The 19,582-nt window shown below is 35.9% G+C and overlaps 1 protein-coding gene across 1 annotated transcript; it reads left to right on the top strand.

The window, feature by feature from the left end:
• The first annotated feature begins 968 nt into the window (after positions 1–968).
• LOC124993223 (olfactory receptor 5K3-like) lies at positions 969–1,910 on the top strand. The gene has a single exon (XM_047564934.1). The coding sequence runs from the start codon at positions 969–971 to the stop codon at positions 1,908–1,910; it is 942 nt and encodes a 313-aa protein (XP_047420890.1).
• The last annotated feature ends 17,672 nt before the right edge of the window (positions 1,911–19,582 follow it).

The raw sequence follows: 19,582 nt of genomic DNA, 5'->3' as shown, positions 1-19,582 counted from the left end.
ATTTGAAATACAGTTGCCAAGCGGTAAAGTAAATTTGAAGTAAATTGGTGTGAGCATTGAATTCCAATAAATACATAGCAATTTGGGAGTAATTGAGTTTTTAAATTTAAATAATCAAAAAGTATGAAACCTCTGGGGCACTCAACACAAATATAGACATTAGTTTCTAGACAAGTTTGAGAGTGCATGAGACTATATATGAGATAATATTCATTAAGTATATGTACATTATGAATGGAGACATCCTCAACTATTCTCACAATATTAAATGTGCATATAGTACACTTAAAACTAGAGAAAATATTAGGAAAAGTGGATAATTAAGAAGGATTTGGCAGAAAACAATGAGGGTAGGGTACAAAATGGATTAAAATGAATATAAAACAAATTTTACAACTCATTAAGAAATTTAAAGATCTTTGATGCTTCTACCCTATTGCAGTATACAGAGATTTCTATAAAATATTCCTAGATAATATTATCTGGTAAAGCTTAAGAACTAGAGAAACTTTCTCAAAGTCACTCTGATTTTAAACAGTTCTTTCCAAAGTAAGCCAATAGACTGTTAAAATATCAAAAGAACAATTACTGTAAAATAGTGCATCAATCCCATAAAGCAATATTTATATTGTTTTTACTTTATAAAAAGAAACTTGCCATGAGAAAATATATTTTAATTTGGAAATGGCATGTTAATTAAATGAACTATGAGTCATTATATAGACATAGGACAACTGATGTAGAAAGAACTTTTACACATAATGAATTCATGCAGACATTTCAAGGCAATCCTGCATGAGAAGACCATCCTATATCTCATAGACCTATTTTCAGTGAGAGCACAGGGTGATTTGAGGAAGAGATGTTACTCTTCGACACACATGACAATTAGGGGAGGTGAATTAGACATTTCTATTTATGATATCAATTGAATTTCTCTATGATTTATCTCATCAGAGAAGCCAGGGATGCCTGAGGCAAATCACTCCACAACAACTGAATTCATCCTCATGGGACTTACAGATAACCCAGGCCTGAAAGTCCTTCTGTTTGGGGTGTTCTCTGCCATCTATCTGGTCACCATGGTGGGGAATCTAGGGTTGGTGACCTTGATTTACATGGAGCCCCGTCTTCACACACCAATGTACATCTTCCTGGGCAACCTGGCTCTCATGGACTCCTGCTGTTCCTGTGCTGTCACTCCCAAGATGTTAGAGAACTTCTTTTCTGAGAACAGAAGGATTTCCCTCTATGAGTGCATGGCACAATTCTATTTTTTCTGTTTTGCTGAGACTACAGATTGCTTTCTTCTGGCAGCAATGGCCTATGACCGCTATGTGGCCATTTGCAGACCACTGCAGTACCACACCCTGATGTCAAAGAAACTCTGTGTTCAGATGACCATAGGAGCCTACATAGGTGGAGTCTTGCATCCCATGACACATGTAGGACTTCTATTTAGGTTAGCTTTCTGTGGGTCTCATGAAATCAACCACTTCTATTGTGATATCCTTCCGTTATACAGACTCTCCTGTGTTGACCCTTATATCAATGAATTGATGATACTTATCTTGTCAGGTTCTATTCAAACTTTTACTATTAGTGTAGTGCTAATCTCCTATTTCTGTATCCTTTTCACTATATTCACAATGAAATCTAAAGAGGGAAAGGGCAAAGCTCTATCTACCTGTGTATCCCACTTTCTCTCTGTGTCAATATTCTATGGTTCTCTGCTCTTCATGTATGCTCAACCAGGTTCTGTTAATGAAAGTGATAAAGATATACCTGTTGCTATTTTTTATACTCTAGTCATTCCTTTATTAAACCCTTTTATTTATAGTCTAAGAAACAAGGAAGTAGCAAATGTTATGAAAAGAATTATGAAGAGGCACTCTTGTAATTTTCTATAACAAGTATCATCTCCCTAGAAAAATTTATTTCAATTTGATAGTCCTTTTTCTAAGCTTCCAAATACTCAGAAAGTAGACAAGCCACTTCATAATAAAGTATTAAATTGTTAAAATATTAATAGCATTTGAGTAGAATTACCTACATAATAATAAGGTTCAGGTTGGCATAATCATACACACATGGAATACAATTTGGTCCCATTCAGTCCCCAGTGTTTTCTCTTTCCCTCCACTCTGACCTGCCTCTTCCCTTTCCTCTGTTGTACTGGTCTTCCTTCTAGTTTTTTTTTGGTTAATATAAATTAGTGCTTTACAGGTATACCTAAAAGTGGAATTCTTTGTGTTATAAACATGTTATAAATATCTAACATAATCCGGTCAATTTCATTCTGTAGTTCCTTCCTTTTCATGTCCCACCTATATCTCCCTTAGTCCTCTCCTTTACTCCACTGTTCTACCCTCTATTTTTATGGAATCTATGCCCCGCTGCCTTTCCCCCTTACTTTCCTCTAGCTTCCCCATAAGAGAGAAAACTTTTGACTCTTGCTTTCTGAGTCAGACTAAGAATTGATGTTCTTCTGTTCCATCCATTTACCAGCACATGTCATAAATTTATTCTTTTTTATGGAGGAGGGAACCATTTTGTACCTATACTACATTTTCTTGATCCATTTACCTATTGTTTGATACCTGGGCTGGTTTATAACTTGGTTATTGTGAGTTGTACTTCTATAAATATCCATGTGCCTATATCACTATAGAATGCAGATTTTAGTTCTTGGGGAAAATAGGAAGGAGTGGGATAGCTGTATCATATGGTGGTTCCATTTCTAGTCCTTTGAGGAACCTTCATACTGCTTTTCACAGTGCTCATTCTAATTTGCATTCCCACCAACAATGTATAAGTGTACCTTTTTCTTGACAGCATTTATTTCTGTTAGTGTTCTTGGTTGTTGCCATTCTGACTAAAGAGAAATAAAATCTTGATATAGTTTCGATTTGCATTTTCCTGATTAGTAGGAATTCTGAACCTTTTTTTTCATTATTTGTTGGCCATTTGTATTTCTTCTTTTCAGAAATATCTGTTTAATTCTTAGACCATTATTTGGGTTGTTTGATTGTTGGTGGATACTTTTTGTTTGAGTTCTCTGTACATCCTGGATATTTAACAAACGTACAATATAAAAATCATATGTGATACTGTAATATCACGTCATGTTTGAATACATGTATCAGTTGTATGTAATAAGAGATTCATGGATATGTACTTATCTCCGAATTATTCAGATGGATACAGTAAACATTTACATGCCAGTCATACTTGAATAAGTAGTTTTTTCCCTAGTTGTCTTGTGATGCATATGATAAGTAAAGGAATGTAACATCAGAGTTTCAGAGAATTGATTTATAGGATTGGTGAGATTCATTGGAAGAAGTAAAAGAAAGGAAAGTAGCACTGGTTGATCATATCACATTCTTCACATTTCCAATTCTTTCTTCAAATCTCTCTTTAACTTGAATTCAACTCATTAGTATGAATCTTTTCTCCTAAGCATTATAGTGCTTATGTAAACTAGATTTTATGTAGAAAGACACTTAAGTGTATAAAAAATCAAGATGATGCTTAAAGCTGACTTTATTTATGGTCATTTGATTTAACTCAGAATCTCAACATGCATCCCTTTTAATTACTCTTGTTTGGCTACTGGTGTTTTGGGAATCATGCCTCCAGGATTAGGAATCAGTAAGAATTCACTCTGAGGTTCATTCCAAGGATATTCCTTTAGAATCAATGGACAACTTTAACTGTGTCCTAAAGCTAACATAATTATTGTCACTGACTTATGAGTAGGGAGGTTATCTTAGATTTTCATTCTTTAGAATCCAATGTCCTGAAGACCAAGTTTTTCATATTAATATACCATAAAACAGAGATTCACAAGTCTAATAAGCTATTATAAGGTGTTCAACAGTGAACTCAGTGAAAAAATGAATTTTCTAATTTATTTTTAATAAAAATGTGAATATATGTCTTTAAATCTTTTCAGTTATTTTTATTATTTTGCAATTTATCTACTTGTTTTACTTTGTCACTAAATCAAAGACACTGTGGAAAGACTAATGAGATACAATTAGTGGCTCATTCATAGTATTCTGAGTTCATAGTATTTATCATCCAAAATGCAGGAAAGTCTTAAAAGGACCCTGTAAAATAATTATGGGTTGTATAACTAAATTGTTTCTGATTAAGAGGAATAATACTTTGAGTTTGGAAAGAGAAAGTTAATTTTACCTATTTTACCTATTATTTTCTGATTTAATATCTTCTAATAAAATTACAATTACTAAAATTTAAGCATATTTTCCAGAGTCCACGTAAAGATTTTCAGCTTATATGTCAATTAACGTTGTTAAAATAATGACAAAAGCAGTATTTTCATATTCTTACAAATATTTCTTCAAACTATTAAAATTCCGAGGAATATTTTATAAGGATAATAGACCTAAAATATAATTTATTTTTCTCATTAATTATAAGCCTGTAGTGATAAAACTTCAGACAACCTCACCATATTATTTGAAAGAATAGAAATATTATATATAAAATTCACTGCAGAAAAGAAAAAGAAATGGATAACTACTAACCAAAATGTTTTTTAAAACAATGCATATTTGAACAATTGTAGACCTGTATCCAAAATTAATATCTGAAACATTTTTAAAGCCAAAGACTTATGGTGATTTCTTGGAGAAATCCCAAGTTGTTTCTGCCACTGAAATATTGTTGGCAAGTGATATGAAATATAAAGTAAATTTGAGTAAGCATTGAATTACAATTAATGTATAGCACATTAGTATTAAAAAAAAGTATATGAATTTAAAGGATGAAATGAAGGAAGAATCTCCATTGGACTGAATGAAAATGTAGACATTAATTTTTAGAGAAGTTGGAAAGTGTACAAGACTGGGCATTTATCATGAATGAGGTGCACACCATGAATGGAGACTTTCTCAGCAAGTCTCATAATGTTAGATTTGCATAAAGGACACTTAAAACTTGGGGAAAATATTAGTATGAATGCATAATGAAAAGAAATAATTCCTAGGGAAATTTGGCAGACATGATAGGTGGAAGATCCAGAATGTGTTAAAATAAATATAAAACAGATTTTTATCTTAGTAAGAAATTTAAAGATAATTTATATTCTTACCAGTCTTAAAGGATAAATAGATCTTTCAGAAAATACCACCAGGTGAAATTAACAGGGAAATGTTAATTAGGTAGAGAAAAACCTTGACAAACTCATGATGATTCTACACAGTTTTAAACAATCAGACAATTAATCATTTAATTGGTCTAAAAAGCATCTTAATTTTAAACAGTGCATCATTCCCAAGGGATTATTCTAAATTCCTAGAGAGAAAGTTACCATCAGAAAATATCTTTTAACTTGGGAAATGGAAATTTAATTACACTAACAATGAACACAGCCTTTGGAAAATTCATGCAGAAAGAACTTTTCCACAATACAAATTAACATAGCCATTTCAAGACAAACCTGTATGCACAATCCATGCTAAGACTGGACATGTTATAACTGTGCTAGATTTCAGGAAAAAGCATAGGTTGTTGATTTGATACTGTACTGGAGGCACAACTTAGATATGTTCTGTTTGTAATACATTTATAATTTATATCTGAGCAGAGAAGATAGGAATGGCTGAAGCAAATCAATCCATAACAATTGATTTTTTATTCATGGGATTTATAAAGCACCAAGACCTGAAGACCCTTCTGCTTGTGAAGCTCTCTGCCATCTATCTGGTCACCATGGTGGGGAATCTAGGGTTGGTAGCCTTGATTTACATGAAGTGCCCTCTTCACACACCAATGTACATATCCCTGGGCAACCTGGCTTTCATGGACTCCTGCTGTTCCTGTGCTGTCACTCCCAAGATGTTAGAGAACTTCTTTTCTGAGAACAGAAGGATTTCCCTCTAAGAATGCATGGCACAATTTTATTTTGTTACCTGCTGAGACTGCAGACTGCTTTCTTCTGGCAGCAATGGCCTTTGACCTCTATGTGGCCATATGCAGTCCCCTGCAGTACCACATCCTGATGTCCAAAAAACTCTGCATTCAGATGACGATAGGAACCTTCATAGCTAGTAATCTGCATTCTGTAATTCATGCAGGACTTCGATTAGGGCTAATTTTCTGCAGATCTCATCAGATTGATCAATCTTTTTGTCATATCTTCTCCATTTTAGAGACTCTCCTATACTGACCCTTTTGGTAGTGAACTAATGATAAATATTTTTCAATGCCAATTTACAATTTTCAAAATTAAATACAAGGATGGCACTGGGATTTTAGCTCATTGGTAGAACCCTTAACAAGCACAGGTGAGATCCTATGTTTAATCATCATCACATTTTAAAAAATTAAAAATAAATAAAGGTTAAATTCTTTAAAAAAAATTCAATACAAGAATGGGATAGGTAGGGCATTTTTTCCCTTTATATCCTATCCTCAGTCTCACTATTCTGTATTTTTGTTCTCACATATATTTATTTGAAGAAGAGGATAAAGATATTCCAATGGCAGTATTCTATAGAATATATTTTTGTTATTAAATCATTTCATATGTAGCCTGGGAAATTAGGTGATAAGTGGCCTAAAAAATGAAGTCATAAAGAGGAGAGTAAAATAGTGATAACTAATGTCTAGGAATAATGGGGGGAAAGGACAAAGGAAGGTTGCATATCGTTAACCAAAACACAGTTAGATAGTTGGAATAAGATATAATGTTCTATAGCACAATGGGAAACTACAACTTATCACAATTTACAATAAATACTTTTGAAATGAGAAGAGTCCACAGACTACCAGCACAAGGGAATGATAAAGGTTTAAGAAGATGAAAATGTTAGTTACCTTAAGTTGATAGCTATACAATATGTAAATATATCAACATATCCCACTGTGTGCCATAACTATTTAAAGTTCTTATTTGACAGTTAAAAACAAATTTCTAAAAGAAAAGTTAGAAAATAAAATAAAGATATCCCTGAGTATTATGACACAAACTAATATTTCAAAAAATAAGCCATATATAATCAATTGTTTCAAATATCATGCCTATTATTTCAGTTATTAGTAGTATAAAAGGAATAAATTATAGATTTCATATAAAATATGATTTTCATACTATTTTTCATTTGAACTTCTTTTACAGTTCTAGTTTTATGTCATAACATAACTAATATTTTGGTATATGGTTAGCATTTGATTCATAGGAGACTATGCATCTACTTAAAATGTTCTCTACACAATTTTATTGATATGCGTGTATAGACAAGTTGTTTGCAACCTTTCTTTTACTGAAGCCACAAGCAGATCAACAGTTGAAACTTTAACGGATGAGATACATAATCAAGAAAGTGTTGTACAATGAAAGAAGAAGGAGGGCAGGGACAGAGCCCATAGAAACACAACATCATAAAGGGCAAAGGGAGAAACATGACCGAGCGTGAAAGAGGGGGTGAAACAATTAGGAAGCTGGGGCCATTCAGAATTATCACAGAAGCTAGAGGTGAGGAAACTTTCACATTACCAAATTCTATACTTTGGTGAAGATGTTAATTGGATGTTCTTTGGAATGACAGTTAAATGTAATTTGGATTCTTTGGAATCATGGTTGTGATCTTGCCAGAGAAGATTACGTGAAATGGTGGAGACAGAAGGGTGAAAAAAAAAGGGACCCAATAGGACAATTTCCAATTTAACTCACTCTTCCCCCTATTTCACTCATCATGTCCCTTTATACCACATGTGTACACTTCAGCCAACCTACTTTACCATCCAACTTTTGATTAATCTTGGTCTTTCAAACTTCCAGGTTTTTGTTATGAGGTTCCTTGAGATGCTTTTCACGTTCTCCCCCTACTATAACCCTACTTATCAGCAAGGTTTGTGTGAATGACATTTGTTCTGAGAAATCTTTCTTTATTCCTCCAGGTCAACGTTCTTCCAAGTGTTCCCTCTCCATGTCTATTTAATGTGTGTATTTGCTGATGATTCACAGCCTGAATTGTGTTCTACTTAGAAACCAAGATGTTGTTGTCTCCTTGTAAATTATAGGCTCCTTATGAGAAGACATTTCTCCAGTCCTACACAGTTCTCACACACAGTGACCTCTCTACCTATTGTCATATCCAGCACCCTAGTATATTTTAACTATGAAGGAAATGAATATGCATTGAGAATTAGCTCAGTTTGTGGCAAACAGCCTACAGAAATATAAAATGATACCATGCCTCTTTCATACAGAGTTATACAATCAAGGGAAATACAAGTCACACCTGATTAAGCAGAAATTGTTGCTCATAAGACAGAAAAGTACCTTTAAGTCAAGAATAGGAAAGACAATCTGATTATAAAGACCAGGGAAATTTCTCATGGAAGAGTTCATGGTTGAGCTCAAAGATGAACATGATGGAAATGGAAAAAGATAGAGATGTTACTCTAACTAAGGGAAACCTGGCCATCTAAATTAACTAAAGCAGGTGAACAAGGAACAGGCAAGCAATGTACATGGCCTTCTTCCTGAGGTGCACAGGAGAAGCAAGGTGATAAGATGCAGACAGATGAGTATCTGGAACATCCAAACTCAGGAACACTGACATGGTTTGAAAACTAATGAGGTTCTGTTATGAATTCTTGAGCAGGAAAGCACCATTTATTTGATTCATTCAACATGTAAGAAGCACTAGAAAATGCCAGATACTATTGAGAGTGCTGAAAGTACAGCATTAGATATATCAAAGAAATTCATTCTTGCTAAGTCACTGTGTTAACAGTGGAGAAGGGGAAGGAGTGACCAATCATAGATGTACTGAAAGGGATGAGTGTGGTTGGTAATAAGAAAATGTAAACCTTCAGAAATGTAAAGGGCAGATAGTAAGAAAAGAAACAGAAGAGAATAGTCTTGGTAATGTGAATAGAGGAAGAATAATAAAAACAAATTTCTACTGTATGCATTATAGCATCCGGGGACAAATTCAAGTCACTTAGTGAAGAAGTTGATAACACTTGCTGAACCTGACAGTATTCTAGTTTTGTCTACAAATGCTAAATTTTTTCACAAACCATATTAATATTACTTCCTCCAGAAAGTGGACAAATAAGCCTGTGACAATTTTCTGCCTATTTTACATTTTATGAATAGCATGGTGAAGAGAATTGTGTGAATTAAGATGTTGGGTACAAATCAGCATGATGATCATCAGATAGACGTTAGTGAATATCAATTTCTTTACCCTCATTGTCTCATAGTATGTCTTTAATTAATTTCAAGTGGTTTGCCCACTTTTAGGACTTCATGTCTCCACAGAAATACACTGATATCAGAGTAGGAAGTCCCTTCAGGTTTGATGGAAATTTTTAACATGGCAGTGTAAGAACATGTTATTAACACTGACCTATAGGTAGTCTCTGAAATGCCAAGTCTCTTAATCCCAAATATTTTAACAAGAATGTTCACATATATAACCCCTAAATTCTGAAGCCTTCAGGATGAAGCAAATCATGCATTTTTTAATAGTTCTTAGTGAAATCTAGGTAAAATAAGTATTCACATTTATTTTTACTTTTAATGTTAGCAACCATAAATATTTACTTCCCTGAAGTATTTACCTTTTCTCATTATTTCTGCTTTTAATTTCTTTCTTATCTTTCTAATCCCTCTCAAAATTGAATTGGTCTCATGAACTAGTATGTACAATACTGTGATTCCTCTGACTTTCTGATTTTAACATAGAATTTTGAAAGTAAGTCACAAAAAACCGTAGTAAGAATTGAGGCATTTACATTGAAAATGATTTATAATTTAAATAATTACATGACTTGCTTACATTTAACATTGTAGGGCAAAAAAAAAAAATTCTAGCACCTTCTTTTTAATGTCTTGATTGGAAATGCATACTTTTATCATAGAGTTTATATGATTAGATTTGTCTGTGCCATGTCCTTATAGATCACTAAGTAGTGGAAGGAAATAAATTTTAAAGCAAAACAAACTTTGAAATAAAAATTTCTGTTAGAATTTAAAGGGTTTTTGCCTTTTCTGAGAGGAAAATAAGTATATAGGTGAATCTGTGTCGATTAACTTTATATTCCATATATTTAATTTTGTATTATATTTGATTAACATGATTTTCTGAATATTAGAAAAGAGTTGGTTTAGATTAAAGGTACATATCTTTGTTGCTTAAGATGAAGATTTTAAAAGTTTTCCATATGGACACTTCTTCAAAGTTAACAGTCTATGCAGAGGCAAAGGGATCTGAATGGATCATTACTGGGAAACTGAAAACAAGGTAACCTACAATAGATCAAAGGGTGGATGGAACTGGGAGTGGACTGAACTCTGCCTTCTCCCTGTAGCATTTCATAGCTCCTTTAATGGAAGTGTACAACAACTAACCTCAAAATGATTCTAATGTAATCAGGAAATTGCTCAGATACCTGTGAAAGGATAATGCCATATCACATGAAAAACTGAAGAATGTATAGGGTAAGGAAGACAGGATCCATAATTCAAAAAAAGATGCTCGGTTAAAATTTTATAGGGTAGCACTCTAAGTAAACAGCGACTTACAAAAGGAGGAAGAGTTTATGATTTGTAAAAATAATAATGGAAATAAGGAATGGCAGAGTCAACATTTGTGAAAATGTTGTAACACTGGAAAAAGGATGAAAAAGCTGATGATCTAAGGATATTTGTAGGTTTATTGATCCATGTAAATCTTCTTTTGGGATGAGTAGTCCCACTTTAATCTTTACTGTTTTTTGTGCTATCTCTAACACATAACATATGTGTAATATATTTTTAAAAATATTCACTCCTCTGGGAGAATGTGTAAAACTTGTTATCTCAGCAGAATACAAATACGCATTTGTAGTAAAATTGATTTTAGATTTATTTTAAGGATCTTTAAAAAACTGACATAGGAATTATTTTGGAGAATGAACCAAATAGTGGTACCCAAAATTGTTATGCATAAATACTTGAAGATATACTTTCTAAACTTTAGCAATCCTCCCTGGATTTATCAAAATATCCTTGTTAATTTTGAGAATAACAGAATGATGTGACTCTCATGCTGACTCTTCATGAGAATGAAGAACCATAGAACTAAGTGGAATTGTATGCTGTAGAGAGTTGTGGATGCTAAAGAAATTCCTCTGCTTTTATAAAAGAGATATTCAATGAGGGACTGGGGTTTGTTGCTCAGTGGTAGAGCATTTTGCTAGCATGTGTGAGGCACTGGATTCAATCCTCAGTACCATGTAAACATAAATAAATAAATAAATAAAGGTATTGTGTCCATCTACAACTAAAAAAAAAGAAATATTCAATTAAAAGTTATGTTCTCTCAATTAGAATCTCATGTGTCAACAATTCCTATTTCAACACACAAGTTAGAGATGACTGAGTACAATCACTCCTTGACAACTGAATTTATCCTCATGGAATTTACAAATAACCAAAACCTGAAGACCCTTTTGTTTGTGGTGCCATCTATCTGGTCACCATGGTGGGGAATCTAGGGTTGGTGGCTTTGTTTTTCTGGGAACATTGTCTTCATATACCAATGTACATCTTCCTGGGCAACCTGTCTTTCAAGGATTCCTTCTTTTCCTGTGCTGTCACTCCCAAGATGTTAGAGAACTTCTATTCTGAAGACAAAAGGATTTCCTTCTATGAATGCATGGCACAGAAAAGTCAGTATGGTAAAAAATAAGCCCTATTTAATACTGTTGACTAAGTCCACACATCCCAAAGCATAATTTTACAATCACAAGCATATTCCAAGCTCTCAAATGTTACTTTTTCCTTGAGAAATATCAAGTATGAGAAGTTAAGTATTCATTTAATTGTCATTTTCAATTGGACTTTAGTTCTTTCATGAAATCATATTTCAATCTTTGTTAATAACAGATGTTTATTCTCTAACCAAGAATATTGTTATGGTTTAGATGTGTGATGTGTCCCCAAAGCTCATGTGTGAGAAAATGGAAGAAGGTTTAGACATGGAATTATTGGGTTAGGAGAGTCTTCACCAAATTAGTGAATTAATCTCCTGATAGGGATTAACTGGGTTATAAGTGTAGGCAAGTAGGGTGTGCCTGGAAGAGGTGGGTCATTGGTGGCATACCTTTGGGGTATATATTTTGTATGTAGCGAATGGAGTCAGTCTCTCTCTCTCTCTCTCTCTCTCTCTCTCTCTCTCTCTCTCTCTCTCTCTCTCTCCACATCCCCCTGTATCTCTGCTTCATGTTAATATCCTGAGTTGCTTTCCTTGTGATATTCTGCATCACTTCAAATCATGAGGAATGAAGCCAGCCTTTCAATGGACTGAGACCTCTGAAAACATGTGCCCCCAAAGTAAACTTATGTGTGATTAGAATGTGCCAATAGAAAATTATGCTATTTAAAGGATATGAACTCCCCATCAATTTTAATCACATGTAGTTTATTTATTTGGCTATTACATATGAAAATGCAATTACTGAATCTATCAATAAAACCAATTTTTATCTCCATGACATCATTATTTGCCTTGTGAGTTGATAGAAGTGTGAAAAACCTGCCCTAACTCCAACAAAAATTATTAATATGATCATAGCATTAACAAAAGATGGAGACACTGTTCAAATTAAATGAGGCAAAAAAAGTAGTAAAAATCCTAAATAACTGAAAAAAATATTTATTCATCTAACTAATGCACAACTAAAATAGAAAAATAATTTCCCATTTGCTAGACACCAACCTTCACTTTTCATATGTATTAACCCCTTAAAGTCACATTGTTTTTATGCTGTCCTTGAATGAAAATCTCAAGCATTCTGAAACTGAGTAGCATGTCCAAGCTCAACCAGGTAAGTCAGAGGGAGAGGGAGTGTGAATCAATACTGCCTTTTTTTCCACATGGAAGGAGATTCAGAAAACAAAGGTTATATTATCTGAGGTGTAAGGTATAAAGCCACCCGCCTCTCCCGTTATAGGAATTTCCCACCTCCCAAACACTTGTCAATCTGTGCTCCACCCGCCTCTTCCATTACAGGAATTTCCGGCCTCCCCACCACCTGTCAATCTGAATTTCCAGCTTACGCTGTCGCCATCTTCCTGCCTCCCACGTTACGTCCTAACATGCTATTGATTTATCAGTCAGCCTGCAAGAATTCTCCTCCTTGACTGGTTCCATCCAGCTCGCCAGATTCCAATATCTGGGAGAAGCCATACACCACCTTTCTCTCTTTTTTCTTTTCTTTTCACCCCGAGCGGATGTGAATCGTCTGCATAAATAAAGTCCCTTGTGTGAGATCTCATGTCTGCGGAGCATATTTTCTGGGAGCTATTGGCGAGCCACAACTGAGCCAGCTACTCCTAACATCTGGTGCCAAAACCCGGGATGGGTCTTTCCGCTGGCAAGCAGAATCCCATCTGATAGCCCCTGCGCCCGCGGATAGAGGCTCACCTTCCATTTATCTGGACACCCAGTTTTCTGCATGCAACACCGGACTCCAAATTAGTGAGTTCCCCTTAGGCAGGTCCCCTGACCACTTAAACACATCTCGGCTGATCTGAGAAGCGGCCGTTGAATCCGGTGCTCTCAAGACTGCTGAGGTGTGGGAGTGCCTCCTTGATCCCTATAGTTGGTCCTAGTTGCTGGGTGGATTACTGATTTTATGGTGCTGAGATTCTTTCTCAGGGTTTGAGGCTCATCTTATATTTTTTTCGTTTCGCTCAAAATCCTGGCCAGGTCCTCAAACTCTCTCGGCTAATGCCCGGTAGGCACCGGTACTGTGTGATGACTAGACCTGTGTACTAACCTTCTCATTGCCTAGCACGTGGTCGTGGGATGCCATTGATCACTAACTAGGTGGGTCTCAGTCTTCACCATGGGATCTAGGACTTCCACCCCAGCAAACTCGCCCCTGAGATGTTTATTAAACCATCTCAAGTACCTTCACCTGTTCCCTGAATTAGAACTAAACTGTACTTTAGATAGTAAGTCAGAACGGTCTATTTATGACACCCTAAATTCTAGCTTTATACTAGGTATAATTATATGCCTAATTATACTAGTTATAATTAAGTACATATGTGAGTGACCTGGTGAATGGAAAGAGACTTTTCCCTTTCCTGTTTTTCCTTTCTTTCATGTTAAACCTAATCTCTGCTGTCCTCAAAAACCTGAACACGTTCTCTTGGCTTATTCCGTATTTTCAAGTTTTTCATTCTTGCTTCTCAGCTCTCCCTGCAGGCTCAAGCCCTCCAAACCTATTAGTCCCTTTCAGATTCAGATCTCAGTCAAGGGTTACATTGAAATGAAATGAAGAAAGGCATAATAGGAGACCAGTTTCAAACCCAAGGGAAAAAAAAGTGTCCATTTTAAATTCTCCTGGGCTAAAACTCAGAATACTTTTCTCCCTTTCAACTTTTCTCTCCTTCTCATTTTCTCATGCTTTAATTAATAACCATTATCATTTTTCTTCTAGGAAATGCTGTATTTTTGAGCTCACAATTTTGATCCTACATACCTAGGTTAATGATTTTGATCAGTTCTTTTATCCAATTCTAGAGTTATTTTTGAACATCTGTTACATTGCAATGGAGATAAATATTACAAGGCCTTTGCTTTTGTGTTAAATATAAGCATGCATAAAAATTAAAAATTTAAAAATGGATCCAAATATTTTTAATTCACGTGATTTAAAGAGGTTCGATTTAAATTGGGTAAACTAATAGAAGTAAAATGTCCTTAAAATTAACTCACAAGTCTCTAGGTGGTCACACTAATAAAATATTAATGTTTAAAAAATGTCTAACATCAATTTTTCTAGGAATTTTCTTCAACAGGAAGGAGACAGCAAATACTATTGGTACACTAGTCTGATATCTCGGTTTTTCTACAAAAGAGGAGTGATTACTCAAATGTGTTTGTTAGAGACATCTGATTAATTTTTAAAGCTATTCCATGGAGTAACTTACTTAAAAACATTATTCTTTGTACATTAAAGGTGTTCATATTTTCCAGGTATACAGCCTTTAAAGTAGAAAATTTATCAAGCTGCTGTTCTCCAAATTAAACTTGTCTGTAATGGTAAACCTATCATTTAATGTTCTATTATAGGACCTGTCATCAATAGGGTATATGTAAAATGACATTTAAGAAAGAGTATAATGTGCAGTAGCAAAAATGGAACAACAGTGACTGAAATTGGGATCTCTGATGATGTCATGGCTGTGGCATGCCTGGTGCCTGGGAGTGCTCCTGTGCAGGAGCACAAGATGCCTAACTGCTGTGGCAGTACTTTGATCTCAGGCACACAGCTCTTGGGCAGGAAGGAATTATTTTGCTAGATAACCAGTGTTTCATCAGCTCCCTTCTCTGGTTCCTGCCCACCTTACAGTGACTTTGGAACCTAACATTGCACACATATAAAGATTGCTGACATAACTCTTTACATCCACATTTTCATCAGAGAACAGAGTTCCATCTGATCTCCGCTTAATTTTCAAAATCTATGTTTATATACTCCTTTGCCCCTCACTGAAAAGCCCCACATTACCTGAGATAAGGCTCTGCCTCACCACCCTGCTACACATTACAATGGCTCCAAAGTAAGCCTGACTTTAACTCATTTAAAGTTGTGTTCAAAAGTCTGATGTTTGTTGTACTGTGATCTCAAATGGGAACTCAGCCAAAGTTCAAGATAGCTATTGCACAAACTGAATGTTTTACTGTTGATGATTCCATTTTGTATTTTCCTTGTAAACTCTAATTGTTGCCTGATCAATATTTTGCAGAAGTAGTGCTTCAAGAGCGAACATCATAAATTAACTTGGAATAGTAAGCCATCACCTATAGAACAGATAATGTAAACCCCAATTAGCTAAAAGGGGGTAAATAGCTGTAAAGTTATAGACATTAAAGCTAAAACCCAGTACTCTTACTTTATGACTGGTGAGACTGACTTGCTTAATGGTTAAGATCAAACTTAGACATAGAGATTAAATACAGAGGTCAAGAAAAGTCCATATTTGGGTCTTGCCCTCAAAGTCAGCCTAAATCCAGGGAACAAGAGGACTTCTCCAAGGAGCTTTGCAACTCTGGGTCACACAACCTCCTGACCAAGGAGATCGATGAGGCCACTAGGGGAAAAGTCACTCAGTGCATCTGCTGCAGAGGAGGGTAATGGAAAAAGGGAGACACCCCTAATGCTTTCAAGAGGAGCCACCTCATTGAAAAGACCCTGTCTAACCAAATGGCACTAATGGAGCTAAGAAGCTGCTCTTAAGTTCTCTATGAGTGACCCCTGTGGAAACTCAGCTGACGCTTTAACAGACAGGAACAGGTCACTTTGACCAGCTTGATCTTGAACACCTAGCAAAGCAGTTAAAAACCAAAATATAGCCATTCTTGGGCATTTAAAAATAATAATAACTGTCAAGAGAAACTGCCAGAGTCAGAAGTTTTTAGTCAGTTTAAGGCCTACAGACACAGGTAGGCTTAATCTATGTTTGCTAGTATATCTACTAAATGTTGTGTTTACATTACTGATAACCTAGACAATGTTAAAGTTCCCAAATAAAGGCCTGTCCTCTCCAGTCTTTGCTAGGCCTTGTTATGGGAACAACTTCTCACTTCTTCCACCCCCTGGTAAGGAATTATTGACTTCTGTCATCTTTATAATATGCATTAGCCTGTTCCAGATCCTGCAACATTTATATTATATCAATCTCATTTCAGAATTCATGTCTTTTTGTTCTTCTCTCATACAAGCATCCATCCCCAGACACCTTTACAGCCTGCTCTCCCCCAACTGGACTTCTACCATGAGCCCCTCAATTGACCTGATTTCTAAAAAGGAACCTCCAAACTCCTTGCCCCATGCTGCCCACTTCCAGCTCGAAGAAGCCAGATCGGTCATCACCCCTTTTCCCTACAGCAGTGAAGGAGTTCCTAGTATTAGAGGGGTAAATGAAGTCAGAATTGGGGACAGGCAGTTAGTGTAGAAATAGGGGATCAGTCAGATCGAGGAAATAAAGTCCATAAAAATCATCTCCCTTTGGAAGCCTGGAAGGAGAATGGACTTTTTACATCTCACCTGCAAAACCAACCCCAGCCACCTAGGCAGGAAGGAGGGAGAAGTCTTCAAAAAGAAGTGGAGAGCAAGATTTTTTTTATTTTTTATAAAAAAAGAAATGGGGGAATGTAAGGTATAAAGCCGCCCACCTCTCCCGTTACAGGAATTTCCTGCCTCCCAACCACTTGTCAATCTGTGCTCCACCCGCCTCTTCCATTACAGGAATTTCCGGCCTCCCCACCACGTGTCAATCTGTGCTCTGCCCGCCTCTTATGTTATAGGAATTTCTGGCTTACGCTGTCACCATCTTCCTGCCTCCCATGTTATGTCCGAACATGCTATTGATTCATCAATCAGCCTGCAAGAATTCTTCTCTGCAATTGGTTCCATCCAGCCCGCCAGATTCCAATATCTGGGAGAAGCCATATGCCATCTTTCTCTCTTTTTACTTTTCTTTCCACCCTGAGCAGAAGTGAGTTGTCCGCATAAATAAAGTCTCTTGCATGAGATCTCGTGTCTGCGGAGCGTTTTTTCTGGGAGTAATCGGTGGCCAGAACTGAGTCAGCAACCCCTAACATGAGGCATTTGGTTAGTCAGCAACATAAGAAGTAAACTGTACTTTTGCAGACGGCAAAAGTATTGATAGTTGGAGCAAAGTGGAAATTAGCATGACCAGAATCAAGGTTTTTGTGGAAATGACTGTGCCTCCGTGTGTGGAAATAGGGGTGAACAATGGGACAGAATCCTCAGAGTGCAAATAGCTGGACAGAGTTCTTGGTGAGTTTGGGAAATAAAGATGAAAGAGGAACAGAGCACTGATAACCTTAAGTGCCACCTGAAGAAACCTGAATTTACGTAGAAGCATCAGACACCTGTCTCCCTGGAAGCACAGTAATTGATTACATCTTCCAGCAAAATTTCCAGGCAATTGGTTGGAAAGAGATTGACTTCAATAATTCACATACAAGGTCATGACAGCATAACTTGAACATAGACTGAGAAGAGACAGGGGGACACACATATGAACATTTTAAAGAAAAATATATTATAAATTGCTACTATTGGAAAAGACAATAAAATTCTTGCTTTTTCCCTGTATCCACCATGTCACAATGATTTCATGTTATCAGTGCACAAGCAGTGCCTGAGATAATTGGACATTCAGTAAACATTTCCTTCAAAATGCTTTCAATGGAATTATGTTAATTAATGCATAATGGGTTTATTATTGTTATTTTTGAATGACTTCAACATTTTTGACCATTCAGTTATAATATCTAATATGCTAAACACTGATAAATTCAAACCTGCTTACACGTACCACTTTAGGAACTTAAATATATTTTAAAAATATAAATAAATATAGAGACAAGAAAATTTGTTAAACTCTGAATTGAATGGGGAGTGCACACACTATGTCAGTGAACATTGTTGGTTGCCAGAATTACATCCCCTGATTTCCTTTCCCATTTCTGCTAATGCTGTGGTTTTTGGTATGCATTTCTGCATCACCCATCCCTAATCTTTATGAACACTGATTCCTAGACATCTGTTCAAGAGAGAATATGCAACTTATTTAAGGTGAGCAAGAAAAAATGAATAAGTTTGGAAATTTCTGGAAAAATGTCTCCATTGTATTTAAAGAGCTGTACAAAAAATAATAATAACAGGACAAGGTAGACAGGTTCTTTCCATTTGGTCTGGCAATAGCCATCAGATAAATGAAGAAGGGGACCTAGAAGTACATGTGAGCATTTTGGAGGAACAAGAAATCTGTTGTGATGAACTTTCCTTTACCAGTTCACCAAAGACAGTACCACCAGCTTTCTGTGCTCCACAGGGCTCTCTCACTCGTTTTGATAAAGCTCACTTACTGAGATACAATACCAAGAAAGTTCATACCATATAGAAGATTTGTCTGAGCCACAATGGCCTCAAACATCCAATTCCCAAGGGTACAACATTTGTCAATCCTGTTCATTATGGGGTTAAGCCTCGAAAGTTTACTGGAAGCCTTCTACCTGTTGCTGAGGTGTGAGTTCTGACTGGGTTGGTGAAGATTCCACATACAAAATTCTTTGAGGTAATCCTCATTGATCCATTCCAGAAAACTATTAAAAGAAATCCTGACACTCAGCAGTTCACCAAATCAGGTCACAAGCACAGGGATGATACTGTCCTTTACCTGTGACGAGTTCTACTCCTTCTAATGTTGAAGATTGAACACTAGAGAAGCACACCAAGGCAAGCATATTAAGCAGATTTCATTTAAAGGTAATAATACAGACTTCTCCCGGCAGGAAGAAGGTGGCCATGGCTGATGTTCTAAAGTCCCCAGAAGTGAGCGTACCCTACATCTTTTATAGGTTAAAGTCTCAATTCTTCCCAGTTCTTTCCCTCCTTATCTCTCCTTCCTGCCTGACTAGGCCTGGTTTTGCACTGTGAGAAGCCATGGGCAGGAGAGGGCCAAGGTGATTCAGGCAGGTAAGACCCCAGGGGGCATTAATTA

This window comes from Sciurus carolinensis, chromosome 9, assembly GCF_902686445.1.
Source record: "Sciurus carolinensis chromosome 9, mSciCar1.2, whole genome shotgun sequence".
In the NCBI taxonomy this organism is placed as follows: Eukaryota; Metazoa; Chordata; class Mammalia; order Rodentia; family Sciuridae; genus Sciurus; species Sciurus carolinensis.
The sequence above is the reverse complement of the archived record's forward strand: the minus strand, read 5'-3'. Positions and strand labels throughout refer to the sequence as shown.

What these genes read in the sequence shown, in the direction of transcription:
- LOC124993223 (XM_047564934.1), top strand. Translation starts at nt 969, where the DNA reads ATGCCTGAGGCAAATCACTCCACAACAACTGAATTCATCCTCATGGGA.